This window comes from Armigeres subalbatus, chromosome 3 (assembly GCF_024139115.2).
Source record: "Armigeres subalbatus isolate Guangzhou_Male chromosome 3, GZ_Asu_2, whole genome shotgun sequence".
In the NCBI taxonomy this organism is placed as follows: domain Eukaryota; kingdom Metazoa; phylum Arthropoda; class Insecta; order Diptera; family Culicidae; genus Armigeres; species Armigeres subalbatus.
In genome coordinates this window covers 383637074-383655663 of record NC_085141.1, presented here as the reverse complement: position 1 = coordinate 383655663, position 18590 = coordinate 383637074, and the positions used below count along the sequence as shown (strand labels likewise).

The window sequence follows — 18590 nt, the reverse complement described above, 5'->3', positions numbered from 1 at the left end:
GAACCGTTCCCCTATAAGAATTCAATCCATACCAGACTTTTTATTCTCAAAAAGAAAGATGTTCTTTAAAACGTATTCAATAGCTATCATGATACATACAAATCAGTTCAAGAAAATGCAGTTGATCACGGAGGACAAATTGATGAAAATTATGATTCGATTTGTGAGCCTTTTTGGGAATTTAAAAGAAGATGGCAAAAAGCGGGACGAAAGAATGAAAAGATTTGATGAAGCAAACTCCGAATGGAAGAAAAAATGAATACCTACTCATCGGAGCAGGTAGGCATTTTATCTGTGGAAAATGTTGTATGTAGGAAGACGTCAGCCAGCAAAGAGAAAACGGAAACTATCGGGCGTTCAGCTAGTTAGTTAGTTAGAGAACAATTTTAAAAGGAATTCAGTTGAGTAAATTGGGAACCAATTAGAATTATGGGAACCGGGAAACTGGAAACTTAAGCTTTAGCTTGATTGACCACCAGTAGTTGCTTACTCTATAATGACCATTATGACGAGAGTCCTACCAACAAATGCGTGCTTTAGTACTAACACTCATCTTCAATGTACAAGTAGGAGAGAATGGCCCAAAATGCCTCCCACAAGCTTTTTCGATGCTTTATCCAATAGCCTAAACATTTCTACATGCAGACACATAATTTACAAGACTAGCTACATATCAAATTTTTTCCAATTCTTAATAACTCGGTTGTTAATATGTTTTTAAAATGGGGCAATATGACCCACTTGTATGAGATATCAAGGGTTAATGCATGGTTGTTTTACGGATTGAACGAAAATCTTTAAAGTAAGTAAAAATTATGACAAATCGTCGAATTTCAGTGAAAATCGAAAAATTTCTACCAATCTTTGCGCCACATTGACCACTCGGTAATGAATAACAAATATTGAATTGTAATGATAATAATATTACTCAGAAATGCGCTGCAAACGATTATACCAGTAATTAAATGAGTAATTTAGCGCCATCTACCCTACTCAGGGTCGGATTTAGGGGGGGTGGTGCGTGGTCCCGGGCCCAACCTTTTTTGTACATTTTGGGGTCCCCACAAGCTGTCGGCCCCGGGCCTCCCTTCTGGCTAAATTCCTGCCTACTGCTGATCTCAACTTTTAGGACACACTGGTGCCTGCCACGCCAGAATAAAATCAAATAGGAGGAATAGATAATGCAGTCACCAGCCCACTGCAAACCTCTGCACCTGCCACGAATTCAAACAAAATTTTAATTGGATTTTAGGAGCCAGGTTCGTTTTATAGAGAAAGAAATATATTCTAATTTAATGCTGAAATGGGCTTTCGTTCGTTTATAATTCTAGCAGTAACTGCTAGTTTTGTTAAGTGTATAGAATAAAAATAGAAACAACATGAAGCCCATTCCCAGTCGCCGCAATTGTTAGAACATGGGAAATATAGAGAATAGAAAGGTGCTGGAATTGAATCACAAAAAAAAGTTAGTGAGCACCTTTCTATTATTACATACATAAAGAAAGTTTCATTTCGTCCCAAATATTATAAAAATCTATTTTTGACAAAACTTCAGAAAATCGATTGTGAATAAAATAAAACAACACCGACTATAGCACACCATTAAACTTAAATTGTATCTTTCTCAGATAATCATTTCGAAAAACCGAGTCATTCTATTTATTAATGTTTTGTGATAGAACTTTGAGAAGGAAATATTTCAGAATATAATCTATTTAAAAATTCTTAGATTTAGTTTAAAAAAAAACAAGAATAAATTGAAAAAGTGCATACTGAAAAATAAACAATTTATTCATAGAACAAAATATTCTCAGAAAAACATTTTAAGAAAATCTGCAACTATTATGGATAATTAATAAAGAAATAAAAGAAACATTACTGGCAGGAATTCATGGAATAACTCTGGAAAAACACTGGATGGTGTTTAAGCTCTTTAGATGGTTTCTAAAGAAATCTGTGCTATCAACAAATATTTTATCAGGGTAAAATATTTCATCTGATAACCCGTAGTTCAAAGAGGTGTTTATAGGAACATAATCTCATAGTGCAGCGGTTCTCAACCTTTTTCTTGAGAGGTACCCCTTCGAACTTTTGCGTGATTTGAGGTACCCCCTCTCGAAAGTAGGCTTCCAATCCTCTTGAAAACATAATTCCGAGCCCTTTTGAAGGGAAGCTCCTTTAAGCTTTTGAGTCCCTTTAGAGTAGGCTTCCGCGCCTCTTTATTAGAGGCTTCTGAGCCTCTTGTAGAGAGGCTTCCGAACCTCTTGAAGGCGGTTTTCGAGCCACTTAAAAGGAAGCTTCCGTTTCATCTTGAAAGAACGCTTCTGAGCCTCTTGATAGTATGCTTCCAAGTCTATTGAAAGAAGAATTCTGAGCTTCTTGAAGCGAGGCTTCCGAGCCTCTTGAAAGGAGGCTGCCGAGCCTCTTGAAAGAAGGCTTCCGAACCACTTGAAAGGAGGCTTCCGAACCTCTTGAAAGAAGGCTTCCGAACCTCTTGAAAGGAGGCTTCCGAACCTCTAAAAAAAAAGCTTCCGAGCCTCTTGAAAGAAGGCTTCCGAGCATCTTGAAAGGAGGTTTTTGAGTCTCTAGAAAAGGAGGTTTTTGAGTCTCTAGAAAAGGAGGCTTCCGAGCCTCTTGAAAGGAGGCTTCCGAACCTTTTGAGAGGAGGCTTCCGAGCCTCTTGAGAGGAGGCTTCCGAGCCTCTTGAGAGGAGGCTTCCGAGCCTCTTGAGAGGAGGCTTCCGAGCCTCTTGAGAGGAGGCTTCGGGGCCTCTTGGGAGGAGGCTTGAGGCCTCTTGAGAGGAGGCTTCAGGCCTCTTGAGAGGAGGCTTCTGAGGCCTCTTGAGAGGAGGCTTCTGAGCCTCTTGAGAAGAGGCTTCTGAGGCCTCTTGAGAGGAGGCTTCTGAGCCTCTTGAGAGGAGGCTTGAGGCCTCTTGAGAGGAGGCTTCTGAGCCTATTGAGAGGAGGCTTACGAGCCTCTTGAGAGGAGGCTTCAATCCTCCTGAAAGGAGGCTTCTGAGCCTCTTGAAAGGAGGCTTCGAGCCTCTTGAAAGGAGGCTGAGGCCTCTTGAAAGCAGGCTTCTGCGCCTCTTGAAAGGAGGCTTTTGAGCCTTATCAAAGGAGGCTTCTGAGCCTCTTGAAAAGAGGCTTTTGAGCCTCTTGAAAGGAGGCTTCGAGCCTCTTGAAAGGAGGCTGAGCCTCTTGAAAGGAGGCTCTGAGGCCTCTTGAAAGGAGGCTTCCGAGCCTCTTGAAAGGAGGCTTGAGCCTCTTGAAAGGAGGCTTCCGAGCCTCTTGAAAGGAGGCTTCCGAGCCTCTTGAAAGGAGGCTTCCGAGCCTCTTGAAAGGAGGCTTCCGAGCCTCTTGAAAGGAGGCTTCCGAGCCTCTTGAAAGGAGGCTTCCGAGCCTCTTGAAAGATGGCAGCCTAACCACTTGAAAGGAGGCTTCCGAGCCTCTTAAAAGGAAGCCTTCTAGCTGCTTTGAAGAAGGTTTCTGAGAGGCGTAAAAGGATGCTTCTAATCCTCTTGCAACGAAGCAACCGAATTTTAGGGGAAAAAATCATTTTGTTCATTCGACGTTTTGTTCGTTTGATCTTTTGTTCCGCAGCCCTGCATACATTGTGCTGGTTGTGGAAGGCAAGATTCAATTGAGATTTATTGATCGCATTACATATTATGTACAATATATTTTTTTTAAATAGAGAATACACAATTATCAGAACTTTTTCAATGAATTTTGATTGAAATTGCAATATGTAAGCCATTACGCATTTTTGTCCGAGGTACCCCCTAGGGCCAGTGAAGGTACCCCCTAGGGTACATGTACCCCAGGTTGAGAACCGCTGTCATAGAGTATGATTAAAACCACTTTTCATGTGAAAAAAGATAAATTCGTTTTAGAAAGGAAATCATTTTAAAAAATATCCTACACCCAACCAGTGCATGTTAGATTCTCTAACAATTCGGTATAATAACCTACCAAAACCTGTATAAGAACTAGGCAAATGCGAAAATGCTAGATTCTTATACAAATATTGTACAAGACCTTACAACTTTGCAAGCTTTTCTTACAATATTTGTTCGTGAGCTTACATTTTTTGTATAAGAATCTAACAATTGCGCGTATGCCCAGTTTTTATACAGGTGTTGGTAGGTTCTTATACAGAATTGTTAGAAAATAGTCACTGGTTAGGTGAAGATTAGATTCCATTTATAACTCAATAAAATGTTCGGGAGGAGCGTAAAAGATTTTTAGAGAAAGTTGTATTGGAATTTTGGAAATACCGAAAGAAATCTTTGGAGGCAAAACCATGATTCTCACGAATAGAAAAATATTTCAATAAATCTTTAGAGGAACATCATGCTGAATTCCTCTAGAATATCATTTTTCGAATTATGTACTGAAGTGATTCTCGCTAATTCCAAAAAGAGCACTACGAGCTCATGAATCGGTTCGGTGAATCGGAGAAATTCTCGGTTGGGAGAATTTCTGAAGGACGTTTTCATTATATGTCATCAAGAATGATTCGAAAACTCGTATCAACTTCAATTAAAGGTTTAAAGCTCCATGAGTTCCAGGCACATTTTCCCGGAATCATAATCAGGTTTGCCGTTTCCCGCATTTTTTTCGATTCGATTAAGAAGAAGAGCTACTGTTAACTGATAAAATGGCGATGCAGTTCAAAGGCTAGGGTAAAACGTCCTATCGTTGTGGTATGCCCTAATGTTGTGGTAGTGTTAAAGTAGTCCATTCTGGATATAATACCATTGAAAACAATTGAGGGTACGCTAAAACTCTTCGGATTAACGACTAGAACAGCTTTTGTTTGACAAAATTCCGTTCAAAATGATGAAAAATCAACATTTTTCATTAAAAATTTGAATCCCTTGAACCTATTATTGCGGTAGTGCTAAGGTCCTATTGTTGCGGTATCGCTCTCCATAAGAATTACATGCAATACCGCAACAATAGGACTGACCTTCAAAAAATATCGCAACGATAGGCAACTGCGTCCTATTATTGTGGTAGTTTGTTTTTATTGTGATAAAAACAAAACAACATAAGCTCAGCACAATTGACGTAATATTTACGAAACTATAGTTAACGAGCATCCTATTCAACTACTACAATGTGGAAATCGACCAATAGGTAATTTTTGAAGAATTTTTGTAATCAATTTTGTTTTGACACGGTGCTTAATCCCTCCATAATAGGTCGTTTTACCCTATAAGGAAGCTTCGCACATGCTGGAAAGTTGTTCGAATTTCCGAAGAACGCTATGGCTATTTTTATGGATCCTAAGCTTTCAAATGAAAGGTATAACATCAAAAGAGCGCCTGTAAAATATGCTTATCCACGATATGAACGACAGAACGGGTATGAGTAGCTAAAGAAGGTTTGTTATATCCAGAATTATTTTGAGTAATGTTTCGTGTATCGTTGATTTCCATTTCTATTGAACCACACCTCTCCTCGTTTGCTAGAACTTCCGGGAGTTATTCAAAAGTTGTCACGCATTGTTTGAAACCATTGTATGTACAGAGCTGCTCTGCAATTGACCTTTCCCGTCAAAAAATTGTATTCGCTCAATCGATTCTTTGGCTTATTTAAGGTCAACTTTCCCAAAGAACCCATATTTTTTTACGCCTCTAACTATTTTTAAAATCGAAAACAAAAGCATGATCATGATTGACTGCCCACGGTTGCTACTCCGTTATTGTCAGGCCAGCTGTAATTACAAAGAGAACCATTAGATGAAGTTTGGGACTAACATCATCTTTAATGTGTAAGAACTGGTGACCCAAAAATACCAGCGCCGGCCGTTTTCGAATGCAGGTCAATTAAGGAATAGGTAGGAAATTGTTGACGTGATACTCGCTTTGATAGAAGCCGACGAATCATCTGATATAAGCCGGAGTGTGGCAGGGTTCGTTTTGGTAAACGGTCTGCCGTGTATAGCGTGTAGTTTGATTTAAAACAAAAACAATCGAAAAACGCTAAATATTTTAATTATCGACCGCACTACACGGATGCAAACTAAATTAACTTACTCACCCGCAAAAGCAGAACAAAATTTCGGTGACCGGCCGATCGTTTTGCTTTCCTCACAAAGCAAAACTAAATTTCGACGACTGGCTGATCGCTCTGCTTACTGGAGAATCTAAAACACGAGAAAACACGCACTGAACTGATTAGGGTAAAGGATGTATTTTGGACCACCCTTACGGGGGCTCTTATTTTGGACCACCAAGAGGAATTTCCTGTGGGGAGCGCCGCGTGTACTTTTGGGCAAATGCGTTAATATTTCGGCCGATCACGCGATCGTTCTTGAATTTTTCAGGCCGGTTAACACGTGCAGCACTTTTTTGATTTTCGTTTTAAATTTTAAAAATACTTATAGGCGTCAAAAAATATGGGTTCTTTGGGACAGTTGACCTTAAATAAGCCAAAGAATCGGCTGAGACAATAAGACGAGATACAAATTTTGACGGGAAAGGTCAATTGATATACTTTCGCGTTTCAGCTTTCGAAGTAACGAAGTACCCCAAACAGGTGATTTTGGGAGCCGGAACATTTGCTTGCAGCCATTGTTGAACAATGAAACATAATTTGATCGCCATTTCGTTAACATTATGACTCGCATTTAAACAGTCCCAATCGACATTTTGAAGATTATCGGATTGTCGTCTGTTCTGTACCATGCGAGTAATCAGTCGGGATTTCACGTCGCGCTGGGAAAGATATTTCCAACGGAGGATGGTGCGTATCCACGGGCAACAAAGTAACTACAGATGATGTTTGGTTTATTTTATAATTATCGGAACAAAACACAAAGTCCAGTGTACGATCTGATTTATTACGATAGCAATTAATCTGTGTCATATCCATGGAGTCCATTCCGTCAAGCAGTACAGCACTTGATGTAGGTATAGACAAAGTGTCAGCTTATCAGCACGTTATCATAAGCCTTCTGAATCCATTGCAGACGAGGCTGGTTATAATCCCCGTAAATTAACACATGGTCATCGAAGGAAGTATTGTCGCACAGTTCACAAACGGATGCTCCATGTTCGTCAAACGTGGAACTGTTGTGGCTACATACACACTTAATTTTTTTTAACGGGACATCAGCAAAATGTTAAACTTTTTCCGAGATTCGTAATCATGTTTTTTGCTTAGATTTCTGTCAAAGTTGCTGAAATCCAGCAAATAATTTGCCGAAAATCAGCTAACAAATGCCATTTCTGCCAGAATATCAGTTTTATTTTACTGGGCACACGGCTGTGCCGATTTTTGCCGTGCTAAAAACTGAGTGTGTACAATCAGATCAAGCGGAATATAATCGGCACCAACCAGCAGTTGACGACATCCAATATTGATATCAGCAAACACCTGCGCAAGTCTTTCACAAAAACATGTGCGGACTTGCACACTAGAATAACGATGATTAACTGCTATTAGGACTCCGTTGAAACTAGTCTTGTTGCTGTTCATACGGTTTCAGTCACAGTGGAACACATTGAATGACGCTCATTTAATCCGGTCTCGGTCAGTATTATGACATCGTAGTTGCAATCCTGGGCTGCAAAATAGTGGGTTCTCATCAAGGAAGGAGCGCCCAACATAGCTCTGGTCCCCACAAGTTTTTATCTCACGCTTCCACGGGTCGTCCGATGACAAAAGACCGCCAGGGTTATGTACTTAGCTGGTAGTGCAGCCTGGTGCTTCTGACATCAGCTAGAGTGAGAGCGTCTCGAGCGCCTGTTCACCAGGAGGTGAGGCTCAAACAGCATCTGCCTGGTACCCAGCGGCTGACTAACGAAATGCTGTATTGCGTCAGCCTACCTAACGTGGCAGCCCCACCAGCGCGATGTACGTAACGCGACCCCAGTAAGGTAGCCTACTGAAGCCTCTCAAATACCACGAAAAATGGAGATAGAAGTTGCAATCCGCCACAGCCAAAAACAAATCGTCGATTTTTGTCCTTAGTTCCCTCAAGTTCTGGTTGTTCGGGAGGTAGTCGTCTGCAATATAGCACGGTTGAGTGTGAACTGAGAAGAATAAAAAAAACGAATACTCGCCAGTGGTTTGAACCCTAGGGTTCCCACCGTACTCAGCATGGCGCATTGAGATATCCTTTCCTTTAGGAACCAACCGAATTACATCACACGGAGATTGCAAATCCAGACAGCGCGTCACTATTTTCTGCATATTATCGAATGATATGCGATAATAAAATCCACACATGTACAGCCAGAATTAGGGCTATGTTTGCTAATTGTTTCAATCGACAAATCGCTCAGATCAATCGATCTAGTGCAGCCAAAGACGATGAATCAAAAAACGAAGGGAAGCTGGGAGACAGCGATGCCAAATCTACGGTAATTTCCGTAGATCTACAGAATTGAATGCCTTCAACGGATCTACGGAAATTGAAAAACTTCTGCAGAAATGGTTTTTTTTTCAGTTTTAATTTTTATCGGACATCAGTCTGTTACGGTTTTCTGGTGTCTTGCTCACACAACCTTACGAGACATTCCACGACACGTTATTCATGACTTTTACTGAAGCCCTTGAATACTCGTAAGTTTAACGATTTCATAAATATATTGGGCTCACACCGTGCGTTGCTTAAAGTAAAATTTCCGTCTTGTTCGACGTAAAAACATATGACAAAGAACATTTCAAAATAACTGACAAACGTCTTGGATTTTCTTTAAGCATTATTCTGAAACAGCAGGATTTTTTTTTTAAAGAATCTACTTTTGAGTTGCAAGGATTTTCTTTCTGGAATTTCTCCAGAAAATCGTTCTACTGGAACTGGAGAAATACCCGTTATTCTTGGAAGAATTCTCCTGGAAGAACTCTTATTGGAAATCAGAGAGAAGGTTCTATGGAAACCCTCCAAAATATTTCTGAAAAAAAACCTAAGAATCTACGGAAGCTACCGGAGAAATTCTTGAATCGTTTCTTGAACCGTTTTTTGAACTCAGGGATTGCTGGGAGAACCTCGGGAACAGCTATCGGAAAATGCCTAATAAAATACGGAATAACCAGAGAAACTTTTGAAATAACAAATAATCTGCCTAGTTTCATAAAATAATTTTTAGATGAACTCGCATAATAATAATAATAAGGACTCATGAAAGGAATTACGTAACAATTTATTGAAGGATTTGTTGAGGAATTCCTGGAAGATCTCCCAAAGGGATTCATGGATGAACTCTCAGAATGGTTTCTGATATGCGAGTACCAGCAGACATATCCACTTTGTTCGACAGATGAGGGCCCGAAAAGATTATAAAACTTATTGTTTGCTGATTTTCTGTATTCAGATTGACAAAACCTGTTATGTATATTTTATTCGGTACATCCTAGCAAATTTGTTCGTTGGTTAACGAAATAAAATGTTTGAGCGTAGTGTATTTTTTTTCATAGAATTATCGCTTACATTGAAGTCGCTTTAGATTTCTTCAATTTCTCGGTACATATTGATTTCATCAACTTTTCAAATGCTACCCGATTTTTCTTCGCTCACTATTTCAATAGCAAAAGTAGTTTATATTCATCCTCAAACTACTCCAAGATCAACATTTGAAACTTTAGACGGGTACTCTGTTGACTTCTTTATTTGTAATAATTACAAATGATTTTCCTCGTTTATGTGGGAAAAAGTAAGAACCTAATCATCAACGAAAGTCAAAGTTATCAAAGTAGAAGAAGGTAGCCGATTGTCAGCACACTTTTGTTAGTCTTGATTCATAACTTTCGTCCAATTGCACACTAGACTGATCCAGCTTAGTATGGAGAGAAGAATTCCACAGGGCACCCCCCAGGATTGTGTCTTTTGGTGAGAAAATCAATCTCTGAAACTTTCAGCTCAGTCGCTTGTTGCATAGGCTAACGTACCAACTACCTTTTTTTGCAATTCTGAGGTCAATCGAGCAATCAGAACCAATTTCCATATCGAATGAGTGACGGAGGTGTATTTTCTTATACATTTTGGCTGAAATCCCCACATGGGGATGCATACAAACTTCAAATCAAATGCGCCAGCTTATGCAACAAGCGATTGAGCTGAAATTTTCAGAGATTGATTTTCTCACCAAAAGACACAATCGAGACACAAGTGCCTCGTGGAATTCGACAACTTTGTGTTTCCTGGGCCAGTCTATTGTACACAAATTGTGATCTATTTTTTTCCCATTTCTGGATGTCGCGACTGCATTATGAGTAATGCACATGATGACGCACATGGCAGTTGTGACATCTGAAAACGAGAGAAAATTCGATAACCGCCAGATCTCACTTCATTTTTGAACTGGAATTCGAAAGGTTTGTGGCTGATCACCGGAATTGGGCCATCCAAAATGCTTAAGCAAATCTACGGAATTGATGTTGAAGCAATCTGGCATCGCTGATGGGAGTGTCGTAGCCAAACAAATCACTGACCGAATCACTAGATTTATCCGCGGAAAGCCGGCATCGGAAGCCAATAATTGGAAAGCGTGCGAGCGCTTCCAGAAACGAAAACAGAATGATAGTTTTTCAACATGACGTACAATGCTAGCATCCCATCTTAGCACACTACGATTGAATTTCGAATTTGTGCGCATTTTACTTTGTTAAGCATAGGGGAAGGAATGGGGGGATATCCCCTTGCTAAGCTAATGAAGCAAAACGCCTTTTTGTTGGCAGCTCTTTGAGTACAACGCACCACGCGTCGGCGGATCAGCATTTTGGTATGGACAGTGCGTGGAGGCGCGTAGTACATTGTAGGTTAGTCTCACTAAGGCGTTTTGCCTCGCCGAAATGTTAGATGTTTCAACAAAATGTGGAAAATTTTGGTTTAATCTAAATAATTTTAATTCTAATTTTGTTACGGCCCTCTCAAACACGGGTAATATGAGGGAATACCTAAAAGGCGCTTTACAATGGGGCGGCGTTTTGAAGCTTCTTCCTACTCACACTTTACTTGCCTACTCCGATTAAATTTCGAACATTCTAGCATTGTTTAAGTTATAAAGTTTAAGTTGAAATGATGAAATTTTAGTTACTCTATTTATTCATTATTATTACATTGCTTCTACACTTTCAATGGCTCTTTCAAAATAAATATATTCTCCAAATCGATGAAATTAAAAATTATGCAATTTTGTGTAAGAACAGTTTTTCCTGATTTCTTGGAAAACATTTTTTAAAATGGGTAACGGCTGTTTTTTTCAATGAATAATTCAATATATTTATCAGCATGAAAAAAATCTCTTATATTCCTGAGTAGAAGAAAATCGAATGATTCATTTATAGCATTCTAATACAACACCGATAATCTTGTACTACATCAGTTGGAACAAGTCTGTTCTAAATATTCGTGAAAATTTAAAAATTGGTAGAAAGAAGCGGACAAAACGCACAGATTTTGGATCACAAGATTTGAACGAGCCGGACCCATACATTAAAATTGCTTCTTCGAACGCATTTCGAAACCAATTTTGAAAACATTCCTCGACAAAAAATTGACTTATTTAAAACTTTTATATGAAATTCTTGCCTTATTTTTTTCTGGAGAAAGAGGGATTAAAAGTCTGCGAAAAAACAACCTTGAGTCCGCGATTTGCTGTATTGATATTATAATAGAAGCGTTATACAAATTTATACTCGATTTGGGTCCTGGTTTAGATTAATGGCTGTTATATTATTTACCCTCACTTCAGTATTCTCCAGAGAGACGGTTATAAATGTGCGGCTAGCATGAAGAAGCCATTTGTACATAAACCGTCCCTACTGACCAATTTCTGTTCCACATGCCTTTTGCTGCTGACGTAAAAGAAAGAGGTGACAAGTAGCGAATCTATTTGCAACTTATTTAGGCACGCTCACCTGACGTTTCTCCAGAAGAGTTGCTGGCCAATATCTTAAGACTCGCAGTGACTCCACAACCTGACCAAAACCCATGAATGAATATCCGAATCAGAAAAGGCCATGTCCACTTTTTCAAGTCTCTTCCCCCCACCCTACGGGATTATCCATTCTCCCAATCCAATACCTTCGTTTGGGTTCGAATAGCAAATAGGTGCCATGCCGAGTGACACTCTCAGCCACCCCGTCGTCGTCGTCGTCTTCGTGTGTCGTTTTCCCATAAGTGAGTGAGGAAGTTATCGATATAATGGGATTATAAATGATCCCAATCGGTCCTCTTCTTGGTATCGGGCGCGCTCGTCGTACGCAACGCACCGCGACAGAGTTGGTCGATCCCAACCATATCAGATGAAGAGACATCTCATTAGCATAGGCGATATTGTCAACTAGTTACTACTGTGCGAGCTGCTGGTGACGGTTTAGCCGCATATCTTAAATCCACGGATTGAAGCGTTGATTTTCGTCCTGGCTTGTATTTCCGTCAAATTGATTGGAATATTAATATGGGTGACGGTACAAGTATTCACGGTACGGTCATTGTTCAGCCAAACAGTTTTCAATTAGTAGCAGTGGAAATTATGATAGTTCAGAATTGTGAAAAGAAGAACAATATATGTAATGCAGAATCATATTATATTGATTTGATCAAAATTGGAATAGTCAGTGATTATTAAAATTAATCAACTGTAACTTATCACCTAATCGAACTGTATTGAAGCGTAAAAATAAAAAAAAATCTTAAACAGTATTGACAAATACTTTCAATAAAAATGGAGTTGAATAAAAAATAGTTTTCCCTAAGGTGTTTAAAACTAATGTAAGGCCGATACAAATATTTAAAAACTATTTTGCCCCGGTTTTTTTTTGCCGAAAAGTAATATTTTGAGGGGGCAACAATGAAGATTTGAGAATTTTCAAAACATGCTTTAACAAATCCGAGGATTTTTTTTGTTTTTTTTTTTCATTTTAATATTTATTTTTTTATTATCCCCCCCTTGACCTTTCGGAGACCAGTAGGACAAAATATTATTAAAATATTTGTAACAGCCTAAAGTGATTTCATATAGCTGTTAATATGGTGAAAATAGGATCATCACCCGCAAACAATGAAACTTGATCTAGCTGTTATACAGAGATAAGATCGCATTGCACCGGCTCCCTCGCATCGAACATAGTAAGCCTAATCTTCTGGAGCGATCATCGCACGCGATTGCGATAAGTGATCGCAAATCGTAAACGACAACGCATGACGACAAAATATCGAAGCATTTTGTCCTGTCGTGCGGCCATCCTGATGGAATGATTTATTCATTTGGAGGAAAAAAACTGAAGTGCTAATTAATCGAAAAACATCTCGTCAATGTCGGGCGATGCGGTTAATATACAAACTTAATCATAGAGTTCCATAAAGACGGAGTCGAACAGAGCCGGGGTAAATCACAGAGGGAGATCCGATTATTAGCCAGCTGAGCTGAGCAGCGAGCGATTGAGGAGGGTTTACGAAAAACGTGTTAAAGGGCGCGCTTCTACACAAAAGGAGTATTGTAATCTGAAGCTCCTCGGTTCTCGCGCAGCAGGCCGACGATGGGTATTGAAGTTTTTTTATTTTTGACATGGCCTACTGAGAGAAGTTTTCGTGATTTTGTTTTTTTTTTTTACACAGCGCTTCGCTGACAAAGGCGGTACATAAATAATAAGCATTGTTGCGAATGCTTGCCGAAGAGGTGCGATTGGTTTGGAATTGTATTTTGAGTAGGAAGACAAGGTAATATGCGATCATATGGAGGGAGTCTCCCGGCACCTAGTGAGGTGTCATGTTCTGGAGATGTTTGTATATTGTTTGCCTTTCTGCAGTATAACATGCTGCGGAAAGATGTCTCAGGGAAAGATGTTATTATGAAAATCACAAAACATTTCGATTACTTGTCGAACAGAAGTGTACGAGGGCGGGTCAAATCCTAAGCATGTCATTTTCTGGAATAATATCTAAATTTCGTATTGATGGACAAAACTTTTAGAATGTTCTCCATTGGCCGTGGAAGTACAAACAATAAATCCTATTTTCTACTTTTGATGTTTTTACTTTCTATCAACGAAAATACATTGAAGGCTAATCAATTCATAGCATAGCATAGTCAAGGTGTACTTCGTGAATTGGACAGTAGTGATACCCATGTTTTTTTTTTTAATTTAACAAAAATCAAGGTGGGTGTGGTATTTGATTTCAATCTAGAACAAAAACACATAAGTATGTGGATTACTACCTCTGGCCACGCCCACGGCCACCGTAACTTGGGAGGGGAAGGAAGTGTTGATGTAGTACTTACTTAATGAGAAGCCCCTGACTCAACAACACCCTCATAAGTACCATGGAGATGGATACCGGGGAAGGTATTCGTTAGGCTACAGGATTTGCCTGTAGCTGACAACCATGGTAGATCTCACCCCGTAACACACCACGTAAAGGTGTCTACCCAGCGTTACGAGTTGCATTGAAAGCCCAAACATTCACGAAGTTGATCGTCGATTTTTTTTAGATTCCCATTTTCCTGATATCTTGCATGATATGAATTCTTAATGAATTAAAATGATTTCCGAGAGAATCGGAACGATAACTGTATTAAAATCAATTAATTCGGTTCTAAAGCATCCGAATGAAGAACGTTGCGAACGATAATAGTAGAAATACTAGAATAAGAAATCGGCGAAGACGCCAGCTTGTTCTTATTTGAACCGTCAAAAATTTAAGTGATGCCAGTATAATTTTTATAATTTTATATCTTTTCATACGTTGCCATTTCGACAACTTTTCACTCCGCCGATCTCTGTCCAAATGGTCCTTCTCTCTAGCAGCTATCCTTTATTCACTATCATACATTCTAAAGCAATCCTTTCCAATACTTTCAGACTTTCCCATAACCGACATCAAAAAAGACAGCAGCCAGATGAATATGGGTTCCCCATCGGATGTGTTCTGCTCCGTTCCCGGTCGACTCAGCCTCCTCTCCAGCACCTCCAAATACAAAGTCACGGTAGCGGAAGTGCAGCGGCGCCTGTCGCCACCCGAGTGTCTCAATGCGTCACTTCTCGGCGGTGTTCTTAGACGGTGAGCTTTCTTTTCCATCCCTCATTTGTGCCATTCATTACCATTGCATTAATTGTAAGCAGAATTTTAGTCTGCTTCGCGTGGCTAAATTAGATCAACCGTTGCAAAAGCACGATAATTATTTGTCGCCTTTTCCGTTCGTTCCTCCCACAGGGCAAAGAGTAAAAACGGCGGCCGGTTACTAAGGGAAAAGTTGGAGAAAATCGGCTTGAACTTACCGGCCGGTCGACGCAAGGCGGCAAATGTCACTCTGCTCACGTCGTTGGTGGAAGGTGAGGCAATTCACCTGGCGCGTGACTTTGGCTACGTCTGCGAGACAGAATTCCCTGCCCGGCAAGTTGCAGAATACCTCTCACGGCAATACTCGGAACCGCAGGAGTCTTACCGGCGGAAAGAACTTCTGCTAAACACTAAACAAGTGAGTGTCTTTAATCTACTGCCTAAATTAAAAAGGTCATAAACTAATTGAATATTTTCCCAAATTCCAGATTACAAAAGAACTAATGGACCTGCTTAATCAGGATCGATCTCCTCTGTGCAACACTAGACCCCAACACATTCTGGACCCATCAATACAGCGACACCTGACGCACTTTTCGCTCATCTCGCATGGGTTCGGATCGCCCGCAATTGTGGCAGCACTTACCGCCATTCAAGTAAGCTCAACCGCAGCTCCGCCATATCTGTAACACACTAAACTTATTATGTTCATTCCCAACAGAACTTCCTCAACGAGTCCATCAAACATCTGGACAAGATGTACCCCGGTAACGGTGGCAGCATGGTGACGTCATCCCTCGACAAGAGCAAAATGGACAACGATAAGAAATGACAGTTATAAAATTATCTGTTCACCAAAATCGAACGCTTCTAGCCGGACTTGATGCGGTCGGTTCGGAAGCGAAAACTGCCGAACCGAAACCGATGGGTGGCGCCATCTGAAACTGTATCATAGCAAAAGAAAACACTAGAAACCACAATGTGATGTATAGAAAGGAAAACGACCGTAACATTAAGTGAATATAAAATGCAAAAGGTTACACTATGAGATTTCAACACTAGATTGATTATAATTAAATTATTATTGGTCACCACTTGCAAGCAACGTAAACATTTGAAAATCTGCACGTTTTATCTCTCGGTGTTCTCAATATATTTAACTGTAATCAATTGAAAACGCATAACCGTAAAATAAAGTATTGTTTAATATTTTATAATCCTTTTTGTGATAGCCTATTGTTTAATAGTATTAGAAGCTAGGAGCCTGTACATTCCCATTTTTATTTGATAAATCAATGGCCATTGATACTTGTTTCATCTGCAATTCCATGTTTAGCTAAAATGTGCAACAGTTGGGCGCCAACTCTCAACTGGGAATGCAAAGCAAAGATGACTGACAAGAGCACCTATTAAACGAATTTTATTTATTGTTTATTTTTAAGATTTAAAAAACAAAGCAACCATTTCGACAAAAAAAGCCAATGAGGCTTACAATGTACTTGTGAAGTCATGTGCCAAAACAAAACTTTTACCAATTCTTCGACTACAAACACCATTCCCCAGCGCCATAATCTCCATGTGCCAACTTGAATACTCCTGCTCAAAAACAGCCCCACTTTCGACCAATTTTCTATTTCCCTCTCCCTTACTAGTGCCATGATTCCATAAACACTATTTATCATCGCGTCAGCCATACTTGTTATCCCTTAACAATCCACATTGTAAAACAAAAGAGGCAAACCATATCATTCCTATTATGCGCGAAATCCACACATAATCGAGACGAAACGTCATCCATGCCATAAAATATTCATAGCACACGTGTGTGACAGCAAGCAAAAGCTCAAAACATTTTTATTGCCAACAGAATGTTTCAGATTTTTCCACTCTTCCAGTTGTTGTCAAAGAGGTAATCTGTATGAACGGAAATTATCTTTCGTGGAAATTATTGTAACTAAAAAAAGTTCAACTTTCACTTTGTGGAAGTTCACATATATATGTACAAAATCAATCGACTAGCAAAAGGAGAACTATTATTACATACTTTTTCGAAAAAAGGAAAAACAATTAAATTAAGCATAATAAGCTAAAAGATGTAAAATTGAATATCGAAATTGCCCGCATTTTGAATACCATCATCAACCCATTCAAACACTCCATCGCATATCGTACTCTCACAAATTTGAAAGAAAAAAAATCAAGCTTGTAATAGACAAACAATGTGAAGCAGTTCGCAAGAAATCATTGTAAATTTAAGCTAGTTTTGATTGCAGTAAAAAAAATGTCCGTACGCATCGCAGCCAAAACACGACACAAAGCAATGTCCAAGACATTCGTTCGAAATAGAAACCCGTCAGTTGCAGTTATTTGCAAACAAAAAAAAAATGGTAATAAATGCACAAAAAGAAATACAAGCTCTAAAAATTCACACAACTTCACCCACAGATAAGTGAACAGAGGTACCAGAATCGTACACACGCAAACAACCTATAGGCAAATTAGGAGTTCGAGATACAATGCAAACAGAAGACGAAAACACAAAGTTGTACATGAACAAAATGGTATAAGAGCAAATTTCAGAAGTATTATAAATTCAAATTTAATGAAAATATATATATTTTAAAACTCATCATCCATTTGCATATTTTATACCGAAATATTATCTTTGTCTTTTTAACAAAACTCTCAAGTTTCAGCACTGGCGAAGTTAAGCTGGGGCACGATGGGGCACGTGACCCACCAAATCGAATATTTTCCCTGAAATTTAATTATAAACGCAAAAATTGTTCTGAAAAAAAAAATTTTCCTTCAATTTTTAGAATCACTGACGGAGTTTTTTATGGGATGAAGGAATTCCTTATGGAGTTTTCGAAAGAATTCCTGAATGGAATTCTGAAGTAATTCCAAAGAGAAATTTCGAAGGTATCCCAAGAATTTCTTCCTGGAGTTTCGAAAGGGATTTCCTAAGCAATTGCTGAAAGATTTTTTCTGAGAAAATCCTGAAATGATTGCAATCTCTTTAAAAAAAAAAGTTAAAAAAGTTCTAGAACCAATTTCCACAGGAATTCTCAAAGCAGTTTGCTAAGGAATTCATTAGGAGTTTCTTTAAGAATGCCTTTGGAAATTTCTTTAGGAATTTCTTCGTAATATATTTCAGGTATTCTTCCAATAATTAATTTAACTTTACCCAAGATTTTTTTTTTAATATTATTTTAGGAATTCCTTCGGTTATACCTCTGGATTTTTTTAGCAACTCTCCTGAAATTTCTTTAGGCCTTGGGGATTATTTCGGGAATATTTTCAAAAATATCTGGAAATAACTGTTGGATATCTACAGTGTGTTTACTGTTTACTCGTTAATAAACAATGTGGTCTCGCTTGACTGGTGATACACACAGTAAAGCACATGTGACGATTTGGCAAATCAAGCATCCGAAAGATATTCAATTTGAAAAAGAGGTAACCTCGGTGGTGGTTGGTATTCGGATTCTAATGACTTTTCCGCAAACGGGACCTTTCAGTGGTCTTGTTAGTTATGTAGAGATTAGCACGTCAATCTAGAGAGGAGG

General features: G+C 39.1%; 1 protein-coding gene across 10 annotated transcripts in view; it reads left to right on the top strand.

The window, feature by feature from the left end:
• Positions 1-17650, top strand: part of LOC134226680 (transcription factor AP-2-epsilon) — a 223895-nt gene extending 206245 nt beyond the window's left edge. For all 10 annotated transcript variants that reach the window (XM_062707615.1, XM_062707616.1, XM_062707623.1 and 7 more), the window contains 4 exons: positions 14823-15021; positions 15175-15439; positions 15510-15677; positions 15743-17650. In XM_062707615.1, coding sequence (XP_062563599.1) covers positions 14823-15021; positions 15175-15439; positions 15510-15677; positions 15743-15853 — 743 coding nt within the window. In that variant the 3' untranslated portion in view covers positions 15854-17650. The remainder of the gene's footprint in view (positions 1-14822; positions 15022-15174; positions 15440-15509; positions 15678-15742) is intronic.
• Positions 17651-18590: the final 940 nt, after the last annotated feature.